The sequence below is a fragment of the Eucalyptus grandis genome, chromosome 9 (assembly GCF_016545825.1).
Source record: "Eucalyptus grandis isolate ANBG69807.140 chromosome 9, ASM1654582v1, whole genome shotgun sequence".
Taxonomy (NCBI): Eukaryota; Viridiplantae; Streptophyta; class Magnoliopsida; order Myrtales; family Myrtaceae; genus Eucalyptus; species Eucalyptus grandis.
Window position 1 is genome coordinate 36,392,661 of NC_052620.1, and position 24,701 is coordinate 36,417,361.

Consider the following 24,701-nt stretch of genomic DNA (forward strand, 5'->3'; position numbering starts at 1 on the left):
AGAGAATGGATCTGCTCGATGAAACGTTAAGGGGCCAAGACCAAGTATGAAATGCGCGGTGGAGCTCCGGATACCCGACATCATCCACTCGCAGGGTGGGAGGCCAGTCACCTTGGCCCTAATAGCCTCCCGCATCCCCTCTCCATCTCCTGAAACCGCCTACCTTGCACGCATCATGGGGCTCCTGGCCCGCAAGACTGTCTTCTCCGCGCACCAAGAAGGTGGAGAGACGCTCTACAGCCTCACACCTTCGTCAAGATGGCTCTTGCAGGGGGCAGGCCACCTCAGCCTCGCGCCGCTGGTGTTGCTGGCGGACCACCAGACGACGGTGTCCCCGTGGCACAACCTCAGGGACTGCATCAAAGACGGGGGATCAATCGCGTTCCAGATAGCTCATGGCTGCGGATACTGGGACATGGAGTCCAAGAACCCCGAATTCAACCGCACTTTCCGTGATGCCATGGCGTGCACGGACAAGTTCGTGATGAAGGCCGTCGTGGATGCGTACAAGGATGGGTTCGAGCGCGTGGGATCATTGGCGGACGTCAGAGGCGGGACGGGCAGCATCGTTGCCGAGATAGTTAGGTTATACCCACATATCAAGGGGATTAACTTCGACCGGCCTCATGTCGTCGCAGCAGCACCATCGCACGGCGGGGTCTCATGTCGGGGAGACATGTTTGAGGCCATTCCGAGTGCTGATGCTGTTTTCATGAAGGTAAGTGTGACTCTGCGCTTGTTCTCAAGGTTCTACTTACCTCGCCACGTCCTTAAGGACGTAGAAATTATGGTGGCTAGAAATCATTGAGATTGAAATCACGATATGATGAAGGTGTTCTCATACGTAGAAATTATTCACATGCGGTTGCTAATTTTATGAACAAGCGAAGAGTCACACTTACCTTCATGAAAACAGCATCAGCACTCGGAATGGCCTCAAACATGTCTCCCCCGACATGAGAGACCCCGCCGTGCGATGGTGCTGCTGCGACGACATGAGGCCGGTCGAAGTTAATCCCCTTGATATGTGGGTACAACCTAACTATCTCGGCAACGGTGCTGCCCGTCCCGCCTCCAACGTCCACCAATGATCCCACGCGTGTTGGAAGATATGCCGTAATCATGTGAAGATTTGCCCGACATATTTATGGGAAGTCTTTGATCTTGATTGATCATGATTTGTATGTAAATGTCAATTAAATATTAGATTTAGATCTAGATTGATATTTAGGATCATTTACTTCCTTACACAGGCTACTACTTGTATTATATCTTAGAAGATTTGTACATTCACATTACATTGAAAGAAAATAGAAAAATTCTCCACGTCTTCTCTCGTCTTCTCTCCGGACTCCGTCCATCTTCATCCTTCCTTCCTTCCTTTTTTGATTTCTCTCATGGTATCAAAGCAACTTGATCTCTGACTTGCTTCTGCCTCAACCTGCTGCCAAGGAGAACCTTCAACCTACGAAGGAATTAATCATCCGGCATTAGGGTTACTCTCGAAGGATGGAGATGGACGGAGTCCGGAGAGAAGATGAGAGAAGACGTGGAGAATTTTTCTATTTTCTTTCAATGTAATGTGAATGTACAAATCTTCTAAGATATAATACAAGATGTAGCCTGTGTAAGAAAGTAAATGATCCTAAATATCAATCTAGATCTAAATCTAATATTTAATTGCCATTTACATACAAATCATGATCAATCAAGATCAGGACTTCCAATAAATATGTTGGGCAAATCTTCACATGATTACGGCATATCTGCCATTACTCCCCCTCAAGCTAGTGGCTTGTAGATGTCCAACACGCCTAGTTTGTTCAATAGATATGCGTGTTGTCTCTAGCACAAGGGCTTGGTGAAGATGTCCACTGGTTGTTCTATCATCACAATTCCTCATCGTCAGGTTCAGCTGAATATTTGCGAGGATTGATGATGATGACCGACCCTGTACAAGTACCGGAATCAGCCTCCGTCACATGTGATTGACAAACCGGATGGGTGTGGCCATAAATTAGATTTTGAGGACTATGACTATGAATTACGTACGTTGGACATCGTTGTCGGCACGCATTACCAGATTACCATATTTAAGTGTACTTTGTCGACTTTTGTTGTTCTTCATTAAATGAGATATGGAAACTATTGTTGTCTTTTGTTGTTCTTCATTAAATGAGATATGGAAACTATTGTTGTCGTGCGTTCCTAACACTAATAATGAACATATGTTTAAACCGCAATTATGATTGGGTGTACCTGAACATCCTTTTTGCTTAAAAAATATTTTTGGGCAACCCCCCGGCCACCCCGAAAAATAGAAGAGAGGTTAATCTCTCTTTCTCGACCACATAAAAAATAAAAAGTAAGAATATTTGCGAGGATTGATGATGATGACCAGCCGTGTACAAGTACTAGAATCAGCCTCAAGCGTCTACACCAACCCCAGAAAATAAGTATGGATATAAAAGGATAGTGTGTGCGCGCGCGCGCCCGTGTGTGTGTCTCAATTTTATTTCTTAAAGATCCCAAAAACTAGTAAGTTGGTGAGATTTATTATCCATCTATGTATCCATATCAATGTAACATATAATGATACGCTTTTTATAACTTCGGTGAAAGCATCCTTAGTAAGAAGATTCGCTCACTTTGTTAATCATCGATGAGAAAATCAGGGAGAAAGGTCGAGGTAGACGGATATCACAAATCCTAATGAAGGTTAGGCTCGACAAATAAGTTGAAGATTTTGTGAATTAAAGAAGGGTAAAAGCCACACACACAAAAAAAAATCCTAAACTATACTCACTGATACATTTACTTTGATTTTTTTTACCATATTAAAAACCCCCAAATTTATATCTATGTAACACATTTACTCCAAACTTTTTCTTATGGCATCAAAAATCCCGAACTTATATCTATGTAACACATTTACTCACAAATTTGATATCACATAAAAAAGTTTGGGCTTTTTTAGGTCAATCTATCACACATTTATAAGTTTAGAGTTTTTTGTGTCACGGAAAAAAGTTTGAGATAAATATGTTACACAAATACAAGTTTTAGAGTTTTTGGTATCACAAAAAATAGTTTATGATAAATGTATTATAGTGGGCAAAGCTTAAGGTTTTTGTGGCTTTTTCCCATTGAACAACTACTAGTTATAGTCTTCTTCATTTTTTCGGTTGAAAAGTTACTATAGAAATTAGAAAATGGAACCGACAAAAAAAATTAGAGAATAGAAAATCATGAATTCTATTGTTTCTTTTGAAAAACAAAAAGAGTACATTGACATAGAAGTCATCCTTGTATTACGCCATCAACTCATACCTAATCTCTACATATTAATTCAAAGAGTTCCCGGTAGTTATTGCCAGTGAAATCTATCCATAGATTCCGTGAGTGCACATGTCTACTCGAAGTAAATAGTGAATTTTCTTGGATATATCTCTATAATAGATCTTGTCAACAAGTATCTCAAGATCACTCGTTAATCATACTTAATGAAGAATTTTCTTGTTTTTTATGCACTGAACCACAATTTACTCAATCTATCCACCTCCCCACATTGAGCAAATAAATCATAACCATCTCTGGAACGACTTGATTCATTACTTCACGACGAGAGCGATGAACTACTACTGATGAGCGTGAGCAGACCTCCTTTTCCTTGTCGACTCAATATTCAATTCATAACTACCTCTCCCCACAGTCAGCATTTCCAAAATTTCAAAAGTGTGATTTCTGTATTTCATGTACGTGAGTGAACATCCAATTATCCCCTTTCTCGTCACCCTGTCTCATCTATTAAATCTGAAGAACTATAGCAGGAAGACAGCACCAACGGATCCGAGCTTTCTCTAAGGGGAAAACTTAAAGAGCTCGACTCGAAGGCCTTCCTTGGAAGTGTCATCAGGGGGGGGCCATAACTAACAGCGCCGGCCTACTAAACTTTGCCTAGCAAATGAGACCAATACTTTGAGTTCTTTTGAGCTTTTTCCTGTGGCCCAAACCCTATGCTACGGTTAATTGGTCCATAGTCCCATGAAAGAAAATGATAGAACTCAGGCAGGAATTATGGCAGGTGCTGGGATATACTAAGCCTCAGTCTTCTATTCCCTGGCTTTGTATAGGAGACTTTAATGAGATCCTGTATGTATGGGAGAAAGTTGGTAAAAAGGAAGCAGATAATAGAAGAATAGCAGCGTTCAGAACCATGATTAATGATATATCCCTAATGGATGTAGAAAGTCAAGGATGTGCTTTCACGTGGGCAAATAACAGGGAGGGGGCGGAGCTGGTTAAAAAGCGGCTTGACAGAGCACTTTGCACCCTAGAATGGCGAGTTACCTTCCATGATGCCGAAGTTCAGGTCCTTCCAGCCATAGGATCGGACCATAGTCCCTTAGTTCTCAGTCTGTACCCTGGAGGAAGAAAAAAGACTAGGCGGTTCGGGAATGGAAGTTTTCTCGGACAGAACATCCAGATTATCACGCAGTTATTAAGCAAGCATGGGCAGAGAACTCATGTCAAACAGTCACATTTGCAGAGAAACTAAGGCAAACATCACAAGCATTAACTAAATGGAGCAAACGGCATTTCTCAAACGCTTATACAGAGATAAAAGAACTCCATAAAGCATTAACAGGTCTGACGAATCAAACAGATCAGCCTTCAAGTAAGCAGTCAAGACAGCAACTTATCAGCAAAATTGACACTCTCAGAAAACAAGAAGAACAGTTCTGGGGAATGAGATCACGCATTAAATGGCTTCATTGGGGGGATCGAAATACACGGTTTTTTCATGCTACAACAGTCAACCGAAGAAAACAGAACCGTATTTCAATGCTGCAAGTAGAGGAAAACAGGTGGGAGAGAACCCACGAGGATACGGGCACACATTAAGTCTTATTATGAGAATCTATACAAGACTCGATGGTCGAGGTATTACCAGCCTATCTTGAATCAATGCCCAACCCCAATAACGATAATATAAACGAAAGTCGGGTGGAAGTACCAACAACGAGAGGAGATCCACGCAAGCGGTGTTCCGGTTGGGAGCCTACAAGGCACCTGGCCCTGACGGTTTCAACGGTAATTTCTATCAACAGTCATGGGAAACTCTAAAACCTGACCTGTTGCAGCTAGTACATAACTTCTTCCGAACAGGTCTTCTTGACCCTCGGATCAACCAGCCCCACATTGTGCTGATTCCCAAAGTAAAACAACCTGAAAATATTAGTCAATTTAGACCCATCAGTCTATGCAACTTTAGTTACAAAGTGATCTCAAAATTTTAGCCAACGAGACTCAAAAGATGGCTGCCACTTATCATTGAACCGAAAGGGGAGCTTTTGTCCCGGAAGGCAAATTCAGGACAATATCTTCATCGTACGGAGGTGCTGCATCATCTACGCAAAACAACAAGGAGGAAAAAGCATCAGGCTATCTTAAAACTAGATATGCAGAAAGCATACGATAAGATAGAATGGGATTTTGTGAGAGATCTTATGCTGCACATGGGATTTCATGTCAAATGGGTTTCTTTAATTATGCAGTGCATCTCAACAGTTACCTACAGTGTAAAAGTTAATGGGGAACCTACCTCCTTCTTCAGTCCTTCGCGAGGTCTTAGACAAGGTGATCCACTTTCACCTTATATCTTCATTTTAATGTCAAATGTGCTAACCTGGATGATGAAAAAAGCGTTAGAAGATGGAACATTAACAGGAATACAGCTCAACAGAAATTGCCCTAAGCTTTCACATCTAATGTTTGCTGATGATGTCATATGCTTTCTGGATGGAACTATATCAGAGTGTCAGAATGTAGCCCAACTACTAAACCAATATTGCTATGCTACGGGCCAAGTAATCAACTTAAATAAATCCGGAGTTTCGTTCAATAGCAGCTGTCCAAAGTGAGTACTAAAACAGAATCTTGCTCTTGAGTTGAGAGTTCCTATCCTACAGAGAACGGGAAAGTATTTGGGCATACCTTTTGAATGGGGTCAATCTAAAAGGAGCTGTTCGCATGGATCTGGCAGAGTAGATTCAAAATTAGCAGGATGGAAAGAAAAGCTATTGACAAAGGCGGGAAAGGAAGTGCTCATCAAAAGTGTGGTACAATCCTTACCCACCTATGCAATGTCTATCTTCAAGTTGCTGTATCAATCTGCAAAGCCATAGAACAACGCATCGCATCATTCAGTGGCAAAATGGCGACGCAAAAAGGGATGCTTTGGAAAAGTTGGGAAACATTGAAGACTCGAAAGGATGCAGGGGGTTTAGGGTTCAAGGACCTACTCACCTTTAATAGAGCCATGCTCGGTAAACAACTCTGGCGATTAGCCAACTCCCCTTCAGCTCTATGGAGCAGAGTGCTAAAAGGAATTTATTTCCCCAGTGGTGATGTCTGGACAGCTTCGAAGGACGCCGACCCTCATGGGGATGGCACGGCTTGTTGCCCAGCGAGCCACCATAAAGGACAACATCATATGGTCGGTAGGTAACGGAGAATCTATACGTATTAGAGAAGACAGATGGCTAATGCATGGTGTAATAGGAGGCCAATCAAATCGAGACAGAGCCTAAATTGGTATCGAATTGATAAATGCGAGCACGAGAGAATGGAACCAACAGCTAATCCTCCAACTCTATGATGAAGCAATCGCAAATGAGATATTAGCAATCCCAATATGCCAAGTAAAACCAGATATGTTGATATGGACGGAGGCAACAAAACAGGGCATTACTCGTTAAGAGCGGATACAACGAGCACGGGAAACAACAGGCAAACCAGAACAAAACAGACCCTCTTGTTCTTATCAACCTCCGCGTACCTTATGGACTCAAATTTGGAGCCTAAATGTACCGCCAAAAGTTTGATCTTTCCTCTGGAGTCTATGTCAGAACGCCCTTCCTACGAGGGAAAACCTATACAAACGAAAAATTGTCACGATCCATTATGCCCCTTTTGTTGGACGAATATTGAAACCACAGAACATATGTTGTTTCTATGCAAGTGGACGAAGAGAGTATGGGAAGCACAGATTTTCGACAAGATCAGACCGGAAACAAGCATCAGTCGAACAGATCGTTGGATTGTCAAAGCTTTCCACCGAGAACAGGTTTACGGTCGAGAACTCACGGATTGATTCGTGGCACATCCGGAAGGCGCGAAACTCCTGGATATTCCGATCAAAAGAGCCGAGTCCCATAGATCTGTTGAGCACAGCAAAAGAACAACAAGAGCTTTTCAGCCGAGGAAAGATAAACGGAAGTAAAAACCCAACCGATCAAACAAAAACTGACCGATGGAGACCACCAGAAGGGGATGAACTGAAACTAAATGTTGACGCGGCGTGGTGTCCCGGTGATTTTCTCGGATCCGCGGCGGGTCTTGTTTGCGATCGGGAGGGAAGACTTCTCGAGGGCTTCGCTGCAACGATTAGGGTTTCATCGGCAAGTGAAGCGGAAGCCCGGAGCAATCTTACACGGGATCTCCTATACGCACGAAGTCAAGTCTTCTCAAGTGCAAGCTGCACGAACTCGAACAGGAAGTGGATTATTGAAAGTGATAGCTCCTCGTCGTGGACATGATTATGGGCCGGACGGAAATAGCTTGGAATCTAAAGGAGTTAGTGCGAGAGGTGCCGCAATGGGCTCGGTAGAAGCCCAAATATTTTGTTGACCTGTTGTCCACGCCAAATGAACGAAGCAGCGGATTAGATAGCAACAAAACATCGTCAACAGTCCCTACCATGTAATTGGCTAGTTTCCCTTCCTTTTCCACTTTGGAATATTTTATGTGCAGATATTTCCCCATCTGCTCTATGTAAGACTCCTCTTTAATTAAGCAATCGTAAGCTATCTTTTGACCCAAAAAAAAAAAAAAAGCTACTCATAGCTACTGGCTATTCTAAAGACCGCGCAACCCCCTTATTTTGGATCTATCGATGGGTCTGTGTAGTAAGATAGCGGCTAATTTAGTGCCTTCGATAACCGGCTTGAGGAGCTTTTGCACCTCCTGTAACGCGTGGAACTATCTCAGTCCACGTACTTACAAGGAAAGAGAAATGCTTAATTAACATCTCATAATGAGATTGCCAAATAATCAAGCCACCACTTCATTTTCCCCCTAATTTAGGCAATCCTTTAATGTATATGGTCAAGAAAGAGAGATTAACCTCTTTTTTTTTGGTTTGTTCAAAAAAATTTCTTAACCAAAAAGGATGTTCAGTTACACCTAATCATCGTTGCAATTTATAAATATGTTTACCATTAGTGTTAGGAATGCATGACGACATGAGCACTAAGTTCTTTTTTACCCCGCACGAAATAGCTCTTATATCTAATGAAAGCGATAAATATTTAAATGCATTTCTTCCTTAGTGTTAATTCAAAGAAAATTTATTTTTCTAAAAAGCAAATAAACCTTATGACAAAGTGATGTGAGATCTTTAACGTTAAGGGAGGGCAAAAATTGATTCATACCATGAAAAATCTCAAATTTCTATATATGTCATAAATTTATCACAAATTATTTTTTTCTTTACCACAAACCCGAATTCAACCCCAACGAGGCCATGGCGTGCTCGAATAAGTCGATGCCTTCATCGACTTATGCATACAAGGATGGGTTCTAGCGCGTGGGATCGATGGCGGAGACGATGGAGGCGGGACAGGCGGCGCAGTTTCCGAGAGAGTTAGGTTGTACCCACACATCAAGGGGATTTACTTAGACCAGCCTCGTGTCATCGCAGACGCACTGGCACATGGCGGGGTTTCTCATGTCGGGGGAGCAGACATGTTTGAGGCCATTCCCAGTGCTGGATTGCTGATGCTGTTTTCATGAAGGAAAGTGTTGACTTGGCGCTTTTTCTCCAGATTCTACTCACCTCGCTACGTCCTTTTTTGTCCTCTCCCAAGTTGCCCATGGTGGCCAGATCATTGAGATAGAAATCACGATATGATGAGGGTGTTCTCATTCATGTCCTTGTCCAACGCGGCCGGAGAGATGGGATTATACACGCGACCACGGTGGTCGCCGGAGAGGCAATGCAACCACGCAACGGTCACCCAGGCAACACGACTAAGTGCCACTGCTTCTTGTTAAGGAAGAATCTTAATTTCACCCAATGCATGTAAACCCAACTTACATACAAGTTGGATGATATAAAAATGAGCCGAACGAGATTCAATCCTGTCTGACCCATTTGATCTAACGGTGAATGTGATCTCAACTTACATGACCCATATGCACCTGATACCTCCCCTACCCTTCTGCTAGGGCCCAAGGACTTCATTTTTTATGTCTGAATTCTTTTCTTTTTTTTTCTATTCAATGCCCTAAAAATTATTATCCAAATCTTTTTTCGGGCTTCTCCTAATCGAGATGTAACAACAAATATCTACACATGAAAAACTTTTCATCCGATAAAGCTTCTTATCTAAGCAACTAAACATGCCCCAACTATTGACTTAGTGTGACTTCTATACCTTTTGTAATATCATTTTTCACCTATTGACTTCTATTCAATTCCATATTCTTGAAACCTTTCAAACTAAATGACATCTAAAATCAATATCATATTTTTGTGATTTTTTAAAAGTTAAAATAAGTTTTATTTTATAGGAAAAGTTATGGTAGGAGGAAGATATGGTTTTTTAGCTCTATATAAGAAGTGTGTAAAATAAACGTTTGAAGAATTTCTTTTATTTGGTCGAAAGTTTGAAGAAGTTCAATGCCCTAGTATTGTCAATTCTACCACATTGTGCAACGTGATCAACGGGTGATGCGATGACAGAATTCCCGAGCGCACGCACAATCCACATCACACGACCACATATGTGTGCGCAAATCTTACAACGATATTATACTTTATAAGAGGAGAAAATCATGAGGGAGATTTAAAAAATAATAATAATAAAGCTCGATATATACTACGCGCCATTATTTCATGAAAAATTAGTATTAGGCAATATATTTTTCGTATTTTAATTTTGTCTTATAATTTAAAAAAAAAAAAAATAAGTCAACGACTAATATATCCATAAGCACTAGACATTTTCAACTGAATCCTTAAAAAGGGTTCACACTTTTAGAAATCAAAAATCTTGATCGTTAATTCATCTCTATCTCTACCATCACAATCACAGACATCAGACATCTCTAACAAAAAAATGTCACTCTTGCCATATTTAGCTACTTTTCAAGTTCTAATGCACAAACTGTCTATGATAATTGCTGCAATAAACATTTGTGACTTAATCAGTCCCAATGATTCATCACGGAAGTATCCTATTTCCTACTATTTGCAGTAAATCCTTCACAATTGGAATGATGAAAGATTGCATGAGAATCCCGAAGAACTGGAGAAAAGCCCTACCGAAAAAGAACAGCGTGGTGATCATAGCCAACGTCGTATTATAACCAGACGGGATGGGCTGCTCGATGAGGCACAAATGGGGTTCGATCTCCTGATGATCACGCTATACGGAGGTAAAGAGAGGAGGGAACCAGAATGGAAGAAGATTTTGGAGGAAGGAGGCTTCCCTCGCTACAACATCATCCAAACCCCTTCCTTGTTGTCCATCATTAAAGCTTTTCCACTGTGATTGTCATATGTCCTGAGCTTGCTCTGGTGTCGCCTACATGTTGTGTGTTTATGTATATCTACACTCTGAATTCTCGGACTTTATGAACTAAATCCCTCTTCCTCGACTTGATGATGCAAATCTTATATCCAAATCATAGCTGTTCCAATCATATTAGCCTTGGGGAAGGAAAATCGCCATAAAAACAAAAAAAACAAAAACTCTTTAACCTATTGTATGGTGGCAAATTCATTCATAAACTTTTAATTTGGCCAATTTAGTTCTAAATATTTTAAGGATTTGCTAATATAGTCATTTCAGTCAATTCTAGCATGGAATCACTCACTTGGACCCCGCCATCCTTTATGGCACATGATTGACGCTAATATGAACAATTTTTACACAATTTAAAAAAAATTGAATTTTTAATAAATTTTAAAGCTCTTTTCTTTTCTTTCTTTATTTATTCCCTTTGGGCTGGCAACCCTCAACAGCACTAAGCAAGGGCAGCGTGGCCCTCACCAATAGAGGGAAATAAGAGAAAATGAAAAACGAAAAAAAAAAAATCAGAAAAATCTCTAAAAGTTTACAATAATTGTCTATGTTAGTGTTACTCGTGCCAAATAGTGTTACTCGCCGGCATCTATGCCAGTGATTTTCGCCCAAAATTAGCTAAGGAAAATCGTCAAAAGATTTTTAACTAAATTGGTTAACTTGAAAAGTTTAAAACTGAATTGAAATCAGTACAACAGGTTTATAACTTTTCTTATAATTATCCTACTTTGAAAGCCACAATCATTGCTTTATGGTGGAGTCTTACCTAAAACATGTGGATGGGACGACTTCTATGTATTCATGAAATTAGCAAAATTGAAATATTTGAAAGTCCCACAATATCGCAAACAAAGATCCAAGACCAATTAGCAAGTGCATGTGCATACACATGGTAGTCACATGCCAAAATCTACAATGCATTAAGGCATGCATGGACACTTCTCTAATATGACAAATTCGTTTGGAGTACTTTTTTAATATTATTATTGCCCTTTTTGCTTTCTTTGAAACTTTGTACATTTAGCAATTTAGATTAAGGATGATTTGTTCCAAGTAGGTGCTAGGAACTATCCACAAAGAGTGGGTTCTACAAATTGGGAATCAGGAACTGCCCACTAATTCTTAGATCCACTCGAGAATTGTACCACCGATCGGGTCTTGTTCCCAAGTGGGTCCATGGCATCGGCATGTCCTCGCTTGTGGCAAATATGTGGTTTTGATTCGCAGTTCAATTTAAGGGAATTGTTGCTTGTTCTTGTGGTTTGAATTTGGCTAATCGAGAAGCAAAAGAAGAAGATGAGCTGATCTAAAATGAAGATGAGTGAGGAAGGATTTTACTGTAGTTTGAATCTCAATAACAAATGCTGACATGAGATCGTTTAGTGAATGCTCAGGGGTTCGTACCAAACTGCATTCTATGGAAATATGCTCGGAAGAAGTAGGAGAGAAGTACAGGATTTTATCCATGGGAGTCTGAATGGGTCTCCACTATTCTCTAGCTTGTTCTGCTTCTCGTGCACTTCTATGGTGCATTCTTTGTTTGTAAATTATGTTATTTTGGGGGGAAAAAACGTAACCTTTTTGGCGCATGAAAATGTAGAAAATATAAAAATTTAAAATATATATTATTTGTACCAATCCAATCCTAGTGGTTTGTATTGGTGGTTTCACACCTGCAATAGGGAATCGAACCCATACTCAGTGGGTCCAATAATTGGAACCAGGAAATATTCAGAACCGATCAATTCGATCCGATTCCAATTCTTTTGCACACATGTAATTTATATTGTATTTAACATGCAAGCTATCAAAACTAAACGATTCAAAACATTTATATACCTTAGTTATATATACCTTTTTCATGACTTTGAAATCTAAACAATATCTTTGAGTTTTGGCAAGAAAGAGAATGAGTCACCCCTTTTCACTTAACTAGTCAAACCAAATAGACCTCGATTTAGAGTGAGAATAACATTGAAAAACAGGAAAACAGGAAAAACGCTGATGCAAATGAAAAGATCATAATTCTTGCGAGTGCTACAAATACAGATAGAACTCAGCATTAACTTTTAGCTAAATATACAAGCAAATAACGTCTACGTTCATGGATGATGAAGGCAACGGGTAAAAGAAGGTACAACGATCATTTCGCGGTGTGCTTTTCCACGGTCAGAGCAACAAAGATTTCGTCAAGATCCTGAGGAATTGCAGGAGAGTGTTGCCGAACAAAGATGAGAAGGTGATCATCATGGACGCCATGTCCAGAGTAGAAGGGAACGGGTTTGTTTGATGAAAGGGAGAGGACCGAAACGGAATGGAAGAGAACGTTGGAGGAAGGAGGATCCCCTCGACGACAACATTCGCAGTTTCGGCAATCGCCTCGGCTTTGGGAAAGAACTCGCTTGGGACGGCTCCAGTGAATCACCATGCGAAAGATTATGTCGAAATTGGAATGCTTATGGAGCTCAAAGACTTTGAAAGGCTTGTGAGTGCTAAATGATCCTATATTTCAATGTGATTTTTTATAGTCTCATGAAATATATGAATACACCCATCTTTCTCATTGCTGAAGATATAACCATTAGATGAAAGACTCGCTCTCAACCAAGAAAATTTGATGAATGAATCCCTTTCACTTAAGGTCCCTTTATTTCGAGAACAAAGAATGAGTTCAAAAGTGATTAAATATATCTTTTAAATTACTTAGTTAATAAAAAAGCGTTTTCATCATCCACAATAAGTTATACCTAAACAATTTCATGGATGATGAAGATATTTTTCATCCATTCATCTTAGAAACAATACGCATGATTATTTTTTGAAAAAAATTTGTCCAAATCATAGGTTTTTCGTGAAACAAATATGCCTTTAATCAAGGGTTTCCTCAATAAAAGAAAACGCTACCCCAACCACCACAGCAACTTCCAAAACTTCGTAACCTCACTTGCGTCTAAAAGAAATTTAGGACTATGCAGACAAATTTCAGAAACTCCTCGGCCATTCTTGCCAAACATGACGAAAACCATAGAAGACAAGTATAAAGGCAGTGCATAAACGGAGGCCAATGCAAGCGAGAAAGAGAATTTACATCTATACAAAAATTGGTACATAACCATGGAGAGGACTGCCTCTTCCCACGGCTGCTAGATCACAACAAAATGTCAAACTATTCGTCCGGCATCACATGATACACACGATGCGTGTCGGAGTTCGAAAAGGAACGTCACAATTTGCCTCCCCAACACGTAAACTCTCACAGGTCCACCGCAACTCCATGGTTATAGTCTCAGTTACATCGTAAGAAGCACATATTCGTCGAAATCACTGATTCGTACGTCTCACCATATCTAGGCACTATGAAACGCTGCAGAACCCACTCAAAAGGGCCAATAATGACAGGACGCAATTGACAATCAGCTTTTGATCTCTCGCTTAAGGAAGCAACCGTCGGTACGATATGTGGATCGATGGGGTCTAAGGATCTTACCCACGCCAAGAACCCGTGAAAAAGCTGAAATCGGGGTGCTGGACCCTAAGTTGCTTTAACCATGAGTCGGCCACACTCGAAAGCGACGCCAGCCTCTCTTGGTCCCGACCACTCTTCCCCGACGCCCACACGTTTCCTTGCATCTTGTAAGTGGCTAGCCCGAATGGAGGCAGGGAGATGTCTTCCCCTTCCTTTCTCTTCCTCTGAGCACACTCTATGTCATCTTCAATGTCCATATCTTTAATGACATCAATTAGCAACATTCAGGCTGATGCACGAAAACATTCGGGAAGAATTGGATGCGCAAAACAGTGAAATAGTAGTAGACCAATAGACTACCTTGAAACGAAGACGAGAGGGTGTGGTAAGTTAGGAAGCATGTTGACAGGTCCCTTATGGTTCTTCCCATGGGGATGTGATATATTGGATACCTGAACATTGTTGACATCAAAAGATTGATCAGAGTCTAGTAAGTTAGACAGACAGACATCATTGAGTGGTATTAGTCAGAGAGAGAAAGAGACCAAGCGACCGCCATCCAACTAGCCGGTGATAGATCTACACTTCTCAATGACTTCAGACCCGGGTACCTTCGAGCTAATTCGGTGATCTGAAATAGATATTGTAGAATCAATCAGAACAGAACAGTGTCTTTCAGTCATTTTGAATCATTCTGCTTCAAGAAAAAGCGACACAGAAGCATATGCACCAGAAAAAGGGGAAGAAAGGGGGGAAATGAACATGAAGGTTAGTCATATCATAGCACGGCATCTTCAGTTATTAGCAGAAAAGCAAACTATGCAACCCATGCGCACACAAAGTATTGCAAGCATGGCAAGTGTGCCAACAGGGTGACCCGCAATCCACATCGAAGATAATTTAGAGAAGATAAGGATAGATATAAAGGAAGGGCCTTCACCAAAAAAAAAAAAAAAGATATAAAGGAAGGGACACTATACTTAAAAGTCAAAAGTTTCGTCACATCTTTATGCAACCTGTCATAGAAAGTATGCGAAATGATTCTTACGGGCAAAAGGATACTCACCAGTCATGTCATATCTTTCACCATCTTTTGAATTGAAGCAAAATATGTGATGCGCAATGTGCAAACAAACCAAAGTATATAACGCAGAACATTGTATTAGTTGAGGAAATTAAAAGACAAAAAGCACCTTATCCATGAGAGGAACTCTTGTATAAGGAGTGTCTTTCTCGAAGTACTGCACATAAAGGTAACCCAATCTCTCGTTCAGATGCCATGGGCTATCTTGCTCCGATCCTCCATCGTCAGAGCAGCACCCATCCCATTGCCACAACTTCTCACTCTCGTTCTCCTCGCTAGATGAATCACTGAAGGAATCCCTAGTCTCACATTCTCCCAATTCCAGATCGTCCCTGAAATTACACCCACAAGATTAATTTGTTCACAGTCATCTAGCAAATACATCCAACTAGAATGTAAAGAACCCTGAGCACAATGAATTTATTAACTGTCGGATGATTAGATAGACCAGTATGCACAAGAACTATTGCAATTCCAGTTTTAAATATCGATCCACACACGAAACTGCATGATTCTTCAGGCAGGCACATGAGGAACTCAACAAGGACAGCGATTCATAAGACACGAGCATACCAACTACTTAATGAGCAACCCAAACTTAGCATTAGATGAAAACCTATCCAAAGATACTCAAAGATTCAAAAATGTGCACTTAATTCATGAAATTGATCTGAATTCTCGACCGCTATCATCGATGATCTTTCTGGATCCACTAACCAAGTACAGTTCACCATGTTATAGAGTCTCGTGCACATCCAGTCAAAAAACGAAGTACCTGAAGCGGTTGACAGACGAACTGCTGGTGAAGATTTGAATCGCAGATAGATACGGCACGTAGTACTGAACTAAGGTCTCCCCACTGCTCAAGACAATGGGGACTCCAGCCCCATACGCACTCCATTCATCATAACAGTGCCACAGATCCTCCAACGTGAAATACTCAACCTTTTCTCTCTCCCATGGATGCCACAAGCTATTCAGTTTCCTAATCTCAGTCTGACAAACAGAAACAAAGAAAACCATAGTAACTGACCCAAGGAAATGCAAATGGAAATTAGATTCTTTTGGCCAGTAAATGGAAATTAAATTGGCTAGTCAATGGAAACGCCTTATAGAGAGATATCATCAGAAGAAAGACATACCTGGGGGAGAAACTGGGATCGAACTACTGGCGAAATTTGATGGAGGAAGCGATCAAGATTTGATCCCAATCGCATTGCATCCTTATTATTGACCATGATTTCAGAGACAGGGAGAGAGACAGAGGTTTTTCGTTTCAGAATTCTCTCTCCGAACCCCGGAGAGAAATTGGAGGAAACGGAGGAGACCAAGGAGAACAAAGAGAGGACCGTGGGAGGAAGAGAGAAATAACCGGAATAGGTCCTGCCCTTTATATACACATACAGTCAGAAATCTCTCTCAAAAGAAATAATTTCCCTATTTTTGACCTTTCTACAATTACGACTTTGTAGGAACATAAAAACTCTCTCCCCGTCTCTGTCTCCCTCGAGACTCTTCGTTGGCAATGTAACGTGTAACCCTTCGAAAGAAAGAGAGACTGGAACGAACACGAAGTTAACAAGGAGTGATTGTTTAATCTCTCTTCTGTTTCACACCAGCCTTAAAGAAAACTCAAGCCGACCCTGCTTTTATCAATACTCACGAAACAAGACCCCCCCGAAGCCCTCCTCCGAAGAAGAGTCGCGACCACTCAAAACCGAGACTTTAAGTTGAACCCAATCCAAGCTTACAAAACAAAACAAAACAAAACAAAAAAAGAATCCCTCAAAATCCAAGACTCGTCCCCAGAAAAAAGACCAGAAAAGCTGGTGAGAACCTCGGAAAGATCCGAGCTTGGAAGAGGAAATGCAGATTTCCCGGATCAAAGATTGGTGGGCCGTAGCGGTACCAAGACTCTTGGGTGAACAGAGGTCGAGAGAGGAAGCGAAGTTTCTGGACTTTGCCGAGCAGAGCAAGGACAGTCTGAAACAGGGGCAGAGAGAGAGAGAGAAAGAGGAGAGAAAAAGATCAGAACAATCTAGCGAGAGAACCACGAAATGAATGCGGGAGGGAGAGAAAAAAAAAAAGGAAGGAAGAAAGCCAGGTGACCCACACAGCGTTATGAAAGCATCAGATTACCAGAATTTATCACCATTAATGGGATTCAGCTGTCTCCATTGATTAATAAAAAGCAGGGAAATTCTTGAGCATACGGATACCGAAGAACGTTATACTCTGTTATCTTTCTCGAATCGATTCCTGGGGAAGATCGATTGGAAGTGGTCTATGGCTTTGACTGGGAAGAAGCATGTGATCTACGAATCTCCAAATTTTGAAGAGCCGAATATAAAGTTTTTTTCTTGCAGCAAAGATGGAGTATCTCCGAGTTTCCGCATTACTTTCGGGAAAAAAAAAAATCTATTGGTTTGACTCTTCTTTTCCTCTTTGTTTATCCAAAAATATCATCTGCAATTGATTTAAAAAAAAAAAAAAAAAAAAAAAAAAGAAAAGACAAAAGAATGGTCCCAGCATGGCATTTTTCAATTGAAATATAATGCAATTTCGACAATTACGTGTGAAGAATGAAATTCCAAAAATTGGGTGATTATATACAATTAGTAGGTTCTTATATCAATGGCATCTCAATTTCATTGGAAAATGTCGAGGTGGGTCAGGAGGAGAAACATTAAAAATAACCAAAAACTATATTTCGAACCAGGTACATCCGGATCAGTCGATCTATTCGTCGCTCATGACTAGATCGCCTCACGTAGCGTCTACTCCATTACCAAGTCTAATCACGTCGAGCGTTCGCACCCCCACTAGGGATAGGAAACAGGGAAGAATGCATGTTTCAAAGGAGAAAAGAACATAAAAACAGGGGAAAAGCGGAAATTGCTACTGATTTGTCCGCTGATGCAGCTGTACTTCCTCTGTTTTAGGCCTGAACCGTGCTCCGAAAGCAAAAGACCTTAACCAGCCCCTGCTCTACGCATAATCCCATTCGCTAATAGCCGTTTCGCTACTCTTTACCGCGTTCCGTAGCTGTAACGAAAGCTCGCTCGCGATGAAGAAAGAGTCAACGCCCGGGCGTTCGGCAAACCGCGTGAACGAGAGGCCAAGCCACTTGCATAAAATACGAGGATACACCATTACCGACCGACTCCGTAGAATGTCTGTAAAATTTTCGCTTTTACGTGTATCTTTTTTCGCCGGTGGGGTTGGTGATGGCGAAAGGGAGAAGGAGAGGACGAGAAGCGGACCAAAACACGTGTTCGTCCGTGGCGATGTGGGGTGAGAAGCGTGAAAAGAACAGCTTTTTGCGAAGCAGGGCGAGACAGTGGGTGGTGGGGGTTGGGCCCTCTGCTTTGACCAATTTCATGCCTGCGTTATGCCTTGATGGATATTTTGGCCCCCTTCCAGATAAATCCAAATCCAAGTTATGAGAAAGTGGGAAAAAAAAAAAAAGGAATTGACCAACCCCCAACAATTGTGGGAAGTAAAATTATGCTATAAAAAGTTAGTGCTCCATTATTTTGATTCATCTGTTTATGTATCTCGCCGTCTGATCGTCACCATTTAACCGGTATTGTTATTTTTCAAAAAGCATATTATATATTTATTACATCACACGATTATAATAAACGATGCGATAAGTCAATCAAAAGTGATATGCATAACACACCCAATATAATATGGGATGAGGATACGTAACATGTGAATTTATATAGGAGGAATGACCAATGGGACAACATTGTCGTCACTTGCGGGATACAGTAGCGTATTAAGTACTTTCTCTTACACACCCATTAGGAGGAGCTCGTTGGAAGATACCCAAAAGTTAGAGAGTGTTTAGTTTTTAACTTCGTTTTCTAGCGATAATTTATCCAGTACAGACGTTCCCCACGTGAAAATGGCTTTTGTTTACTGGGTAGAGATGGAGAAGCAAAGCACCTCGAACAGGTCATCGCTTACCTACTCACAAACACGTGCATCTGCAGGTGGGCGACTTAAGAGTATTCCTGGATGATGTTTACAAAAAATTTCATATTTGACACGAAGTTATGTTATTCATTATTTTTTATTTTTACGAAAAGTAATACTCCAGCAACGGACATTAAATCTTGGGTTTCGAGTCCTTTCGAATTCTATCAACGTTTTTCGTCTGTAACATGTTTGTCCGTGCCTGGTGTCCCTTCATTTGGATTTTTCTTCTCTTGTTTAGCATATTAAAATGGCCAAGTACTGGCCCCCATGCCCAACCCAATCCAATATCACCAAGAGGAACATTGATTTTATAGGTAATGATATGGACAATGTCTAGAATGGAAAATATATGGGCTCAATGTCTGTTTTCCTGATATTGAACGGCAACCCCAAAGTCATTATCGTGAAGGATTTTTTTTTTTTTTTTTTTTCAATTGGCTTGATCTACTGAATATACTTGATTTGACGATATTTGTCATTTCATTTCAAATCCTAATGTTTGCTTCTATGGATATTATTGTCTTAGTACACTATAGCAAATCTAATCCGTGGCTCCATTATCTCCACTTACCACACCATCGACATCTTCGAACAGTTTTTTTCGCCGCCGCCACCACCACCATCATTTGGCCCACCTCCTGATCATCATCATCGAGACCCCTGCATATATGGTGAGAAAGTGGTTAGACTTAATTACAACTAAGGTGAATTATAATTGGCTTAATTATAACCTGTAATCCCAAATATATCTCTAGCACCCCCTCCCACTCAAGGCAACTCAAATGTCATCGACTGGAGTTTGGAAAAAAAAAATCTAGAAAATGCCTAGGTAAATGTACCTCCATGAAGATATTAGTAGTCCGATCAGTGGATGCAATGGATACTAGTCGAACAATGCCACAAGAAACACCATATCAAATGAAGTAACAGTCTATTTCAATGTGATTGGTGCGTTCATGAAAATTATCATTATGTGCTAATTGAATAGAATTTGTTATCGCAATGAATGATTGTGCCGCTATTATGACACACTCTCAAATCCGCTTGTAGTCATCGTAATGATAATAATTCCAATTTCGTATCAATAAGAGCTCGATATTATGCTTACGTAGAGCAATTGACAATAGTCTATTTTTTCCTACACTTGAGATAAGTGAGTTGCCCAAATAGGAAGTAGTAACCCGTGACAAAGTAACAATCTTAAGGATTGACAGCCAGTCAACATTAGAGTAAGTTATCACATTTGATATAGAATGAGTAGAAAAATGAAAGATCCTCAAATAATGTACTCTTGACATAGCAAAGAATTCAAAGGATTGCAACAAATTAACTAACAATATGAACAATATATGTGATGTTAGGTTGAGTTACAATGAGATATATAAGGCCGTTAACAAACTATCAATAGAGTATAGGATTTGAATGAGGAGTCTCATCTCTAGCATCAAACTTGCATTGGTACAATAATAGTTGCATCGACCTTGTAGTTAGTGAGTCTTGCTCAAGAAAGAAGATCAATGATATGGTAGCAATAGCAGCAAATGGACATGCCTATGAGCCTCAACTTCAGGGTTAATAGTTCGGCCCAATAAGTTTTTTAACTCATAATCAATAGCAATTAGATGCCTTATGATTGCATTGGCAAAAAAGCTTACAAAATTTATCCATTATAAGCACTTTACCAACTTAAATAAAGCATGATAAGAAATATGATGAAACTATTACCTAGAGAGTAGATTCAAAGAAAATAAGGCCAAAAACTAGATTCAGCAAGTCTAAATACCCAAAAAATGACCGAAAATGCCAATAAACCGATTGGAAAGTGCTCGAACCGGTTAGAAATGTGAAGGAACCGGTTCGCCTGGTTTGATTTGGACCGGCCAGCGGTCAATCTATAATCAACAATCGGTCAATGGTCAATGGTGATGTGGCAACTTTCTAGCGAAGCAAGAGACGTGGCGCAGGGTGCGTGGCTGATGTGTCGTATGACGTCAGCGTTGCACCTGCACTAGAAGTTGACACCCTCGGCGACACATGCGACGGTTTCCAGCGGCGGCTTGGCGTGAAATTTCACGGGCTAGCTCATCCAAGGGTGGCGAGAGACTAGCGGTGATATTGGTTTGTTCAAAATAAGCAGCAAAAGGTTTCCAAATCAAAACTACAGAACGATGAGCTTGGCAGATCCGAGACGTGACGGCACATGTGGCAGCATCCATCGGTGACGGAATTTCAGAATCGGGTTCATCTGAGGGCATCAAGTCTGGTGACTGTGATTGTTTTTCAAAATCGGTGACGGAGGTGTGCCGAGCAACAATTAAAGGCTTCAGTCTTGGTGGAGAACCGTGAGCGGCGTGGCCGGCGTCTAGACGACCACCATGGAGCATACTCAATAGATGTTGCCCATGTGAGAATGATGGCTCCGATACTTAGTTGATGTCTCTGAAAGAGGAGAGAAAAATACAATATTATGTATTTATGAAAAGAAGAGTACAAGACCCTTGTATATAGAGAAAGAAAGCCATTAGACTTAATAACAATTAAGGTAAACTATGATTAACCTAAACCTAAACTATAATACTAAATATATTTCTAAGGCACAAATGATAATTATTTTATTTCTCTGTGCTTCTATTTTTCTATTCTAAGGATCGAGTTTGGAACAAAAATCCGTTTAATAAGGTAATTTCATATTCCAATTTTCCATGACAAACTTTTAGCTTAGATATAAATTTCAAATAGAAATTAGAAGTATAAATTTTCTATTTGTTTATTTATAGAACGGAAATAAAAATTGATTGGTTTTTTATGTGATGATGGGTTTATTTAGGCCCGTCCGCCCATGTTTGGCCCAAAACTCGGCCCGTAAGTGTAGGGCCCATGGAGGACTGTAAAATAAAAAAAAAAATGGGAAAATATGGGCAATTAATAGATCTGATCAGTTGGTTATCAGATTATCAATATCTTTTGAAAATTGAGAATACGTTTTTCTCAGTTTCCATCTCTCAGTTTCTCTCCCACGCTCCTCTTCAAGAACAATATTAGAATTATTCCTCAAACTGCGACATCGGTGTTTAATTTGTGAAAGACAGGGTATGTTTGACTCCATAATTTACCTTATGATCGGTGTGACATATGTTTTCATTTTTTTAGCCTTCTTGAGGGTTGCCATTTTGGTCTCCCCTCTTTCTTTTACTTTGGCCCTTCCACTCTTCTCGTTCCGTTGGTAAAAGTTAATATACTTTTTATCTTACCAAAAAAAAATTTTCTATTTTTCGCATTTGCTTTGGTGTTCTTTGATTGAATATCGAGTGAATCCCACAATGAATTTGTGTTTTGTTTTTGGGAATCTGTTTCCCAACAAAAATAAAATCGCTAGTACGAACACTTCGAGGGGTGAATTGATTAACTTGTGAGTGTGCAAGAGAGTTAAATAAAGAGAGTTAAGGGAGGAAAATATTGCATATGAAATTTATAATGGTTCAGCTTAAATTAAACCTACATCCACTATCTCACGCCAACAACCTACTAGCTAAGATTTCATTAAGGATCTACAGAAGATTACAACTTATGAATGTAAACACTCAATAATAAATCGCTCTATCTCACTAACACTCTCTTCTTCTTGTGTTTTCTCTCACGATCACAATTTAAAACGCGAACAAACAAAGAGAAGTAATTAAGAATAGCTTTAGATTTTGGAATTTCAGGTTCATGTTCCTTGCTCTTCTCGACCAAATGACCTCCTCAAGTAGCCCTCCATGCAACACTAGCCGTTGAAATTCTTCCAATCTAGACAAAATAATTCGAAGAGATCTTATGGCTATTGAAGACAAGAACGGAATTTTCACTTGCGGTTGCCCATATAAACATAATCTTTGTTTCCATAAGTAATACTTTCTAATATGGAATTTATGTTGAGATTGATTTTGTCAATTTATGATTGACATGTATATATGTATGTATATGTATATAAAGTAAAATCATTTGCTAGAAAACTTAGCCATTGTAGAATAAATTCCGAATAAGTTTCATTCTGGATACATGTCATAACCTTGTTAAGTCTAGTTTTGGACTCTTCCTCATTATGGCCTTGACACAATCTTGATCTAGACTCGTCAGGATGGGATATGTTTCTGGAATAGAATAAACTTTGACAAAAAGTCTTCAACGGAAACTCAAAAACATACTCATAATTAATATGTTCTAAAAATAAGCATTAAGACTAGAAAATTTTGTCAACATTAAAATCTGATAGAAATTTTCTCAACATCATATACCCTCAAATGATTCATAGGCCTTGGTGAATGACAACTATAACTATAACGGTCTTGAGATAGGGATTAAAAATTTGCCCATTCAGTGACTTTGGCATTGGACATTCGCAAAATAAGTACCATCATATTCGGTGAATTTAATATTAGATGCCTGTTGGCATGAACTGTTTTGAAACCTAAACAGAATGGTCTTGTGTTGGAAGATCGTGACCTAATTATTATCCGGCCCATTAAGATGGGACTTGTGAAGAAGTGAAAATGATCGAACCAAATCACAACCCGCCATCAACGCCTTTCCTAACGGATTGCAACCTTCTCCCTCCATGGCCTTTTCACAAAGTGAATTTCTCATCTCATTATAAGCCAAGAAAAAAGTACAAAAAGCAAAGCCTAAAATCAAAAACGAAATGCAAAAAGGGTATCTCTTCCCTTCACATGAATTTACACGCTCATCTTCCCCTCAAGAGTGCCCTCTCGGCCGTTTCCACCTCCTCCAAGATCCTCGCCCTCCGCTTCGCCGGGATCGGCACGGTCGGCCCGAAGCTGATGTAGTGGCCCGAGACGGCATTGATGGCCGAGTATATGTCCCTGAAGGAGGCTCTCCCGAGCAGGGCCTTCTCTCTCCTGTACTTGGCCACCCACGAATTGGACGTCTCTCTCAAGGTGGCCACCGCGTCGGCCACGCTGGGGTCGTTCTTGTCCATTCCGATCGTGCTTCTCACCTTATTGATCACCTCCTCAGTTTCCTTCACGTACTCCTCATCGGAGGCAGCGAGTGCCGGGGCCACTACCGGGCTGATCAGCCCAGCCGAGAGTATACTGGCCGATGCAATCGATAGGAATTCACGGCGGCGGGGTTGCGGCGCACTCGGCAATGCAGCTTTGGCAGCAGCGGCGGTGGGGGCTGTGGCGGTGTGTCTGGATTTGACGAGAGGGAGGGGTTTTGGGGTGGTGGCGGGGGTTATGAGGGTAGGAGAAGCCATGGTTTGCGGTGGTGGAGGAGGAGGAGGAGGAGGAGGAGGAGGGAGGGAGAGAGTTTTGGCATCTTTTAGTGATGGATCGGAAATAGGGGGAGGTGGGTTTGTGCCACGTGGGCTTATCACCTTATCCTATTATGATTTTAAAGGATCAGCAGCGACCCAATGAGATCTTCAGATGCGTCTGCGTGTATTGCCACGGTGTGGTGTGTCGTGGCTCTTGAGGAATTCAGAAGCGTATCAACTCAAAAGCCTCCAAAA

General features: G+C 40.7%; 2 protein-coding genes and 1 pseudogene across 3 annotated transcripts; 1 reads left to right on the forward strand and 2 right to left on the reverse strand.

Annotated features, from left to right (window-relative positions):
- Positions 1 to 10,619, forward strand: LOC104427217 (annotated as a pseudogene).
- Positions 10,620 to 13,686: 3,067 nt separating this feature from the next.
- LOC104424877 lies at positions 13,687 to 17,564 on the reverse strand. 2 transcript variants are annotated; one of them, XM_010037405.3, is made up of 7 exons: positions 17,342 to 17,564; positions 16,345 to 17,185; positions 15,978 to 16,198; positions 15,312 to 15,534; positions 14,664 to 14,749; positions 14,479 to 14,570; positions 13,687 to 14,377 (listed from the first exon to the last, which is right to left on the reverse strand). In XM_010037405.3, the coding sequence occupies exons 2-7, from the start codon at positions 16,438 to 16,440 to the stop codon at positions 14,136 to 14,138; spliced, it is 960 nt and encodes a 319-aa protein (XP_010035707.1). In that variant the 5' UTR covers positions 16,441 to 17,185; positions 17,342 to 17,564; the 3' UTR covers positions 13,687 to 14,135. The 2 variants fall into 2 exon arrangements, with proteins under 2 accessions (XP_010035707.1, XP_010035706.1); XM_010037404.3 differs by lacking the exon at positions 17,342 to 17,564 and having other exon boundaries at positions 16,345 to 17,304.
- Positions 17,565 to 23,792: 6,228 nt separating this feature from the next.
- LOC104424876 (photosystem II repair protein PSB27-H1, chloroplastic) lies at positions 23,793 to 24,501 on the reverse strand. The gene has a single exon (XM_010037402.3). It carries the CDS (start codon positions 24,444 to 24,446, stop codon positions 23,913 to 23,915), a length of 534 nt encoding a protein of 177 aa, XP_010035704.2. The 5' UTR covers positions 24,447 to 24,501; the 3' UTR covers positions 23,793 to 23,912.
- Positions 24,502 to 24,701: the final 200 nt, after the last annotated feature.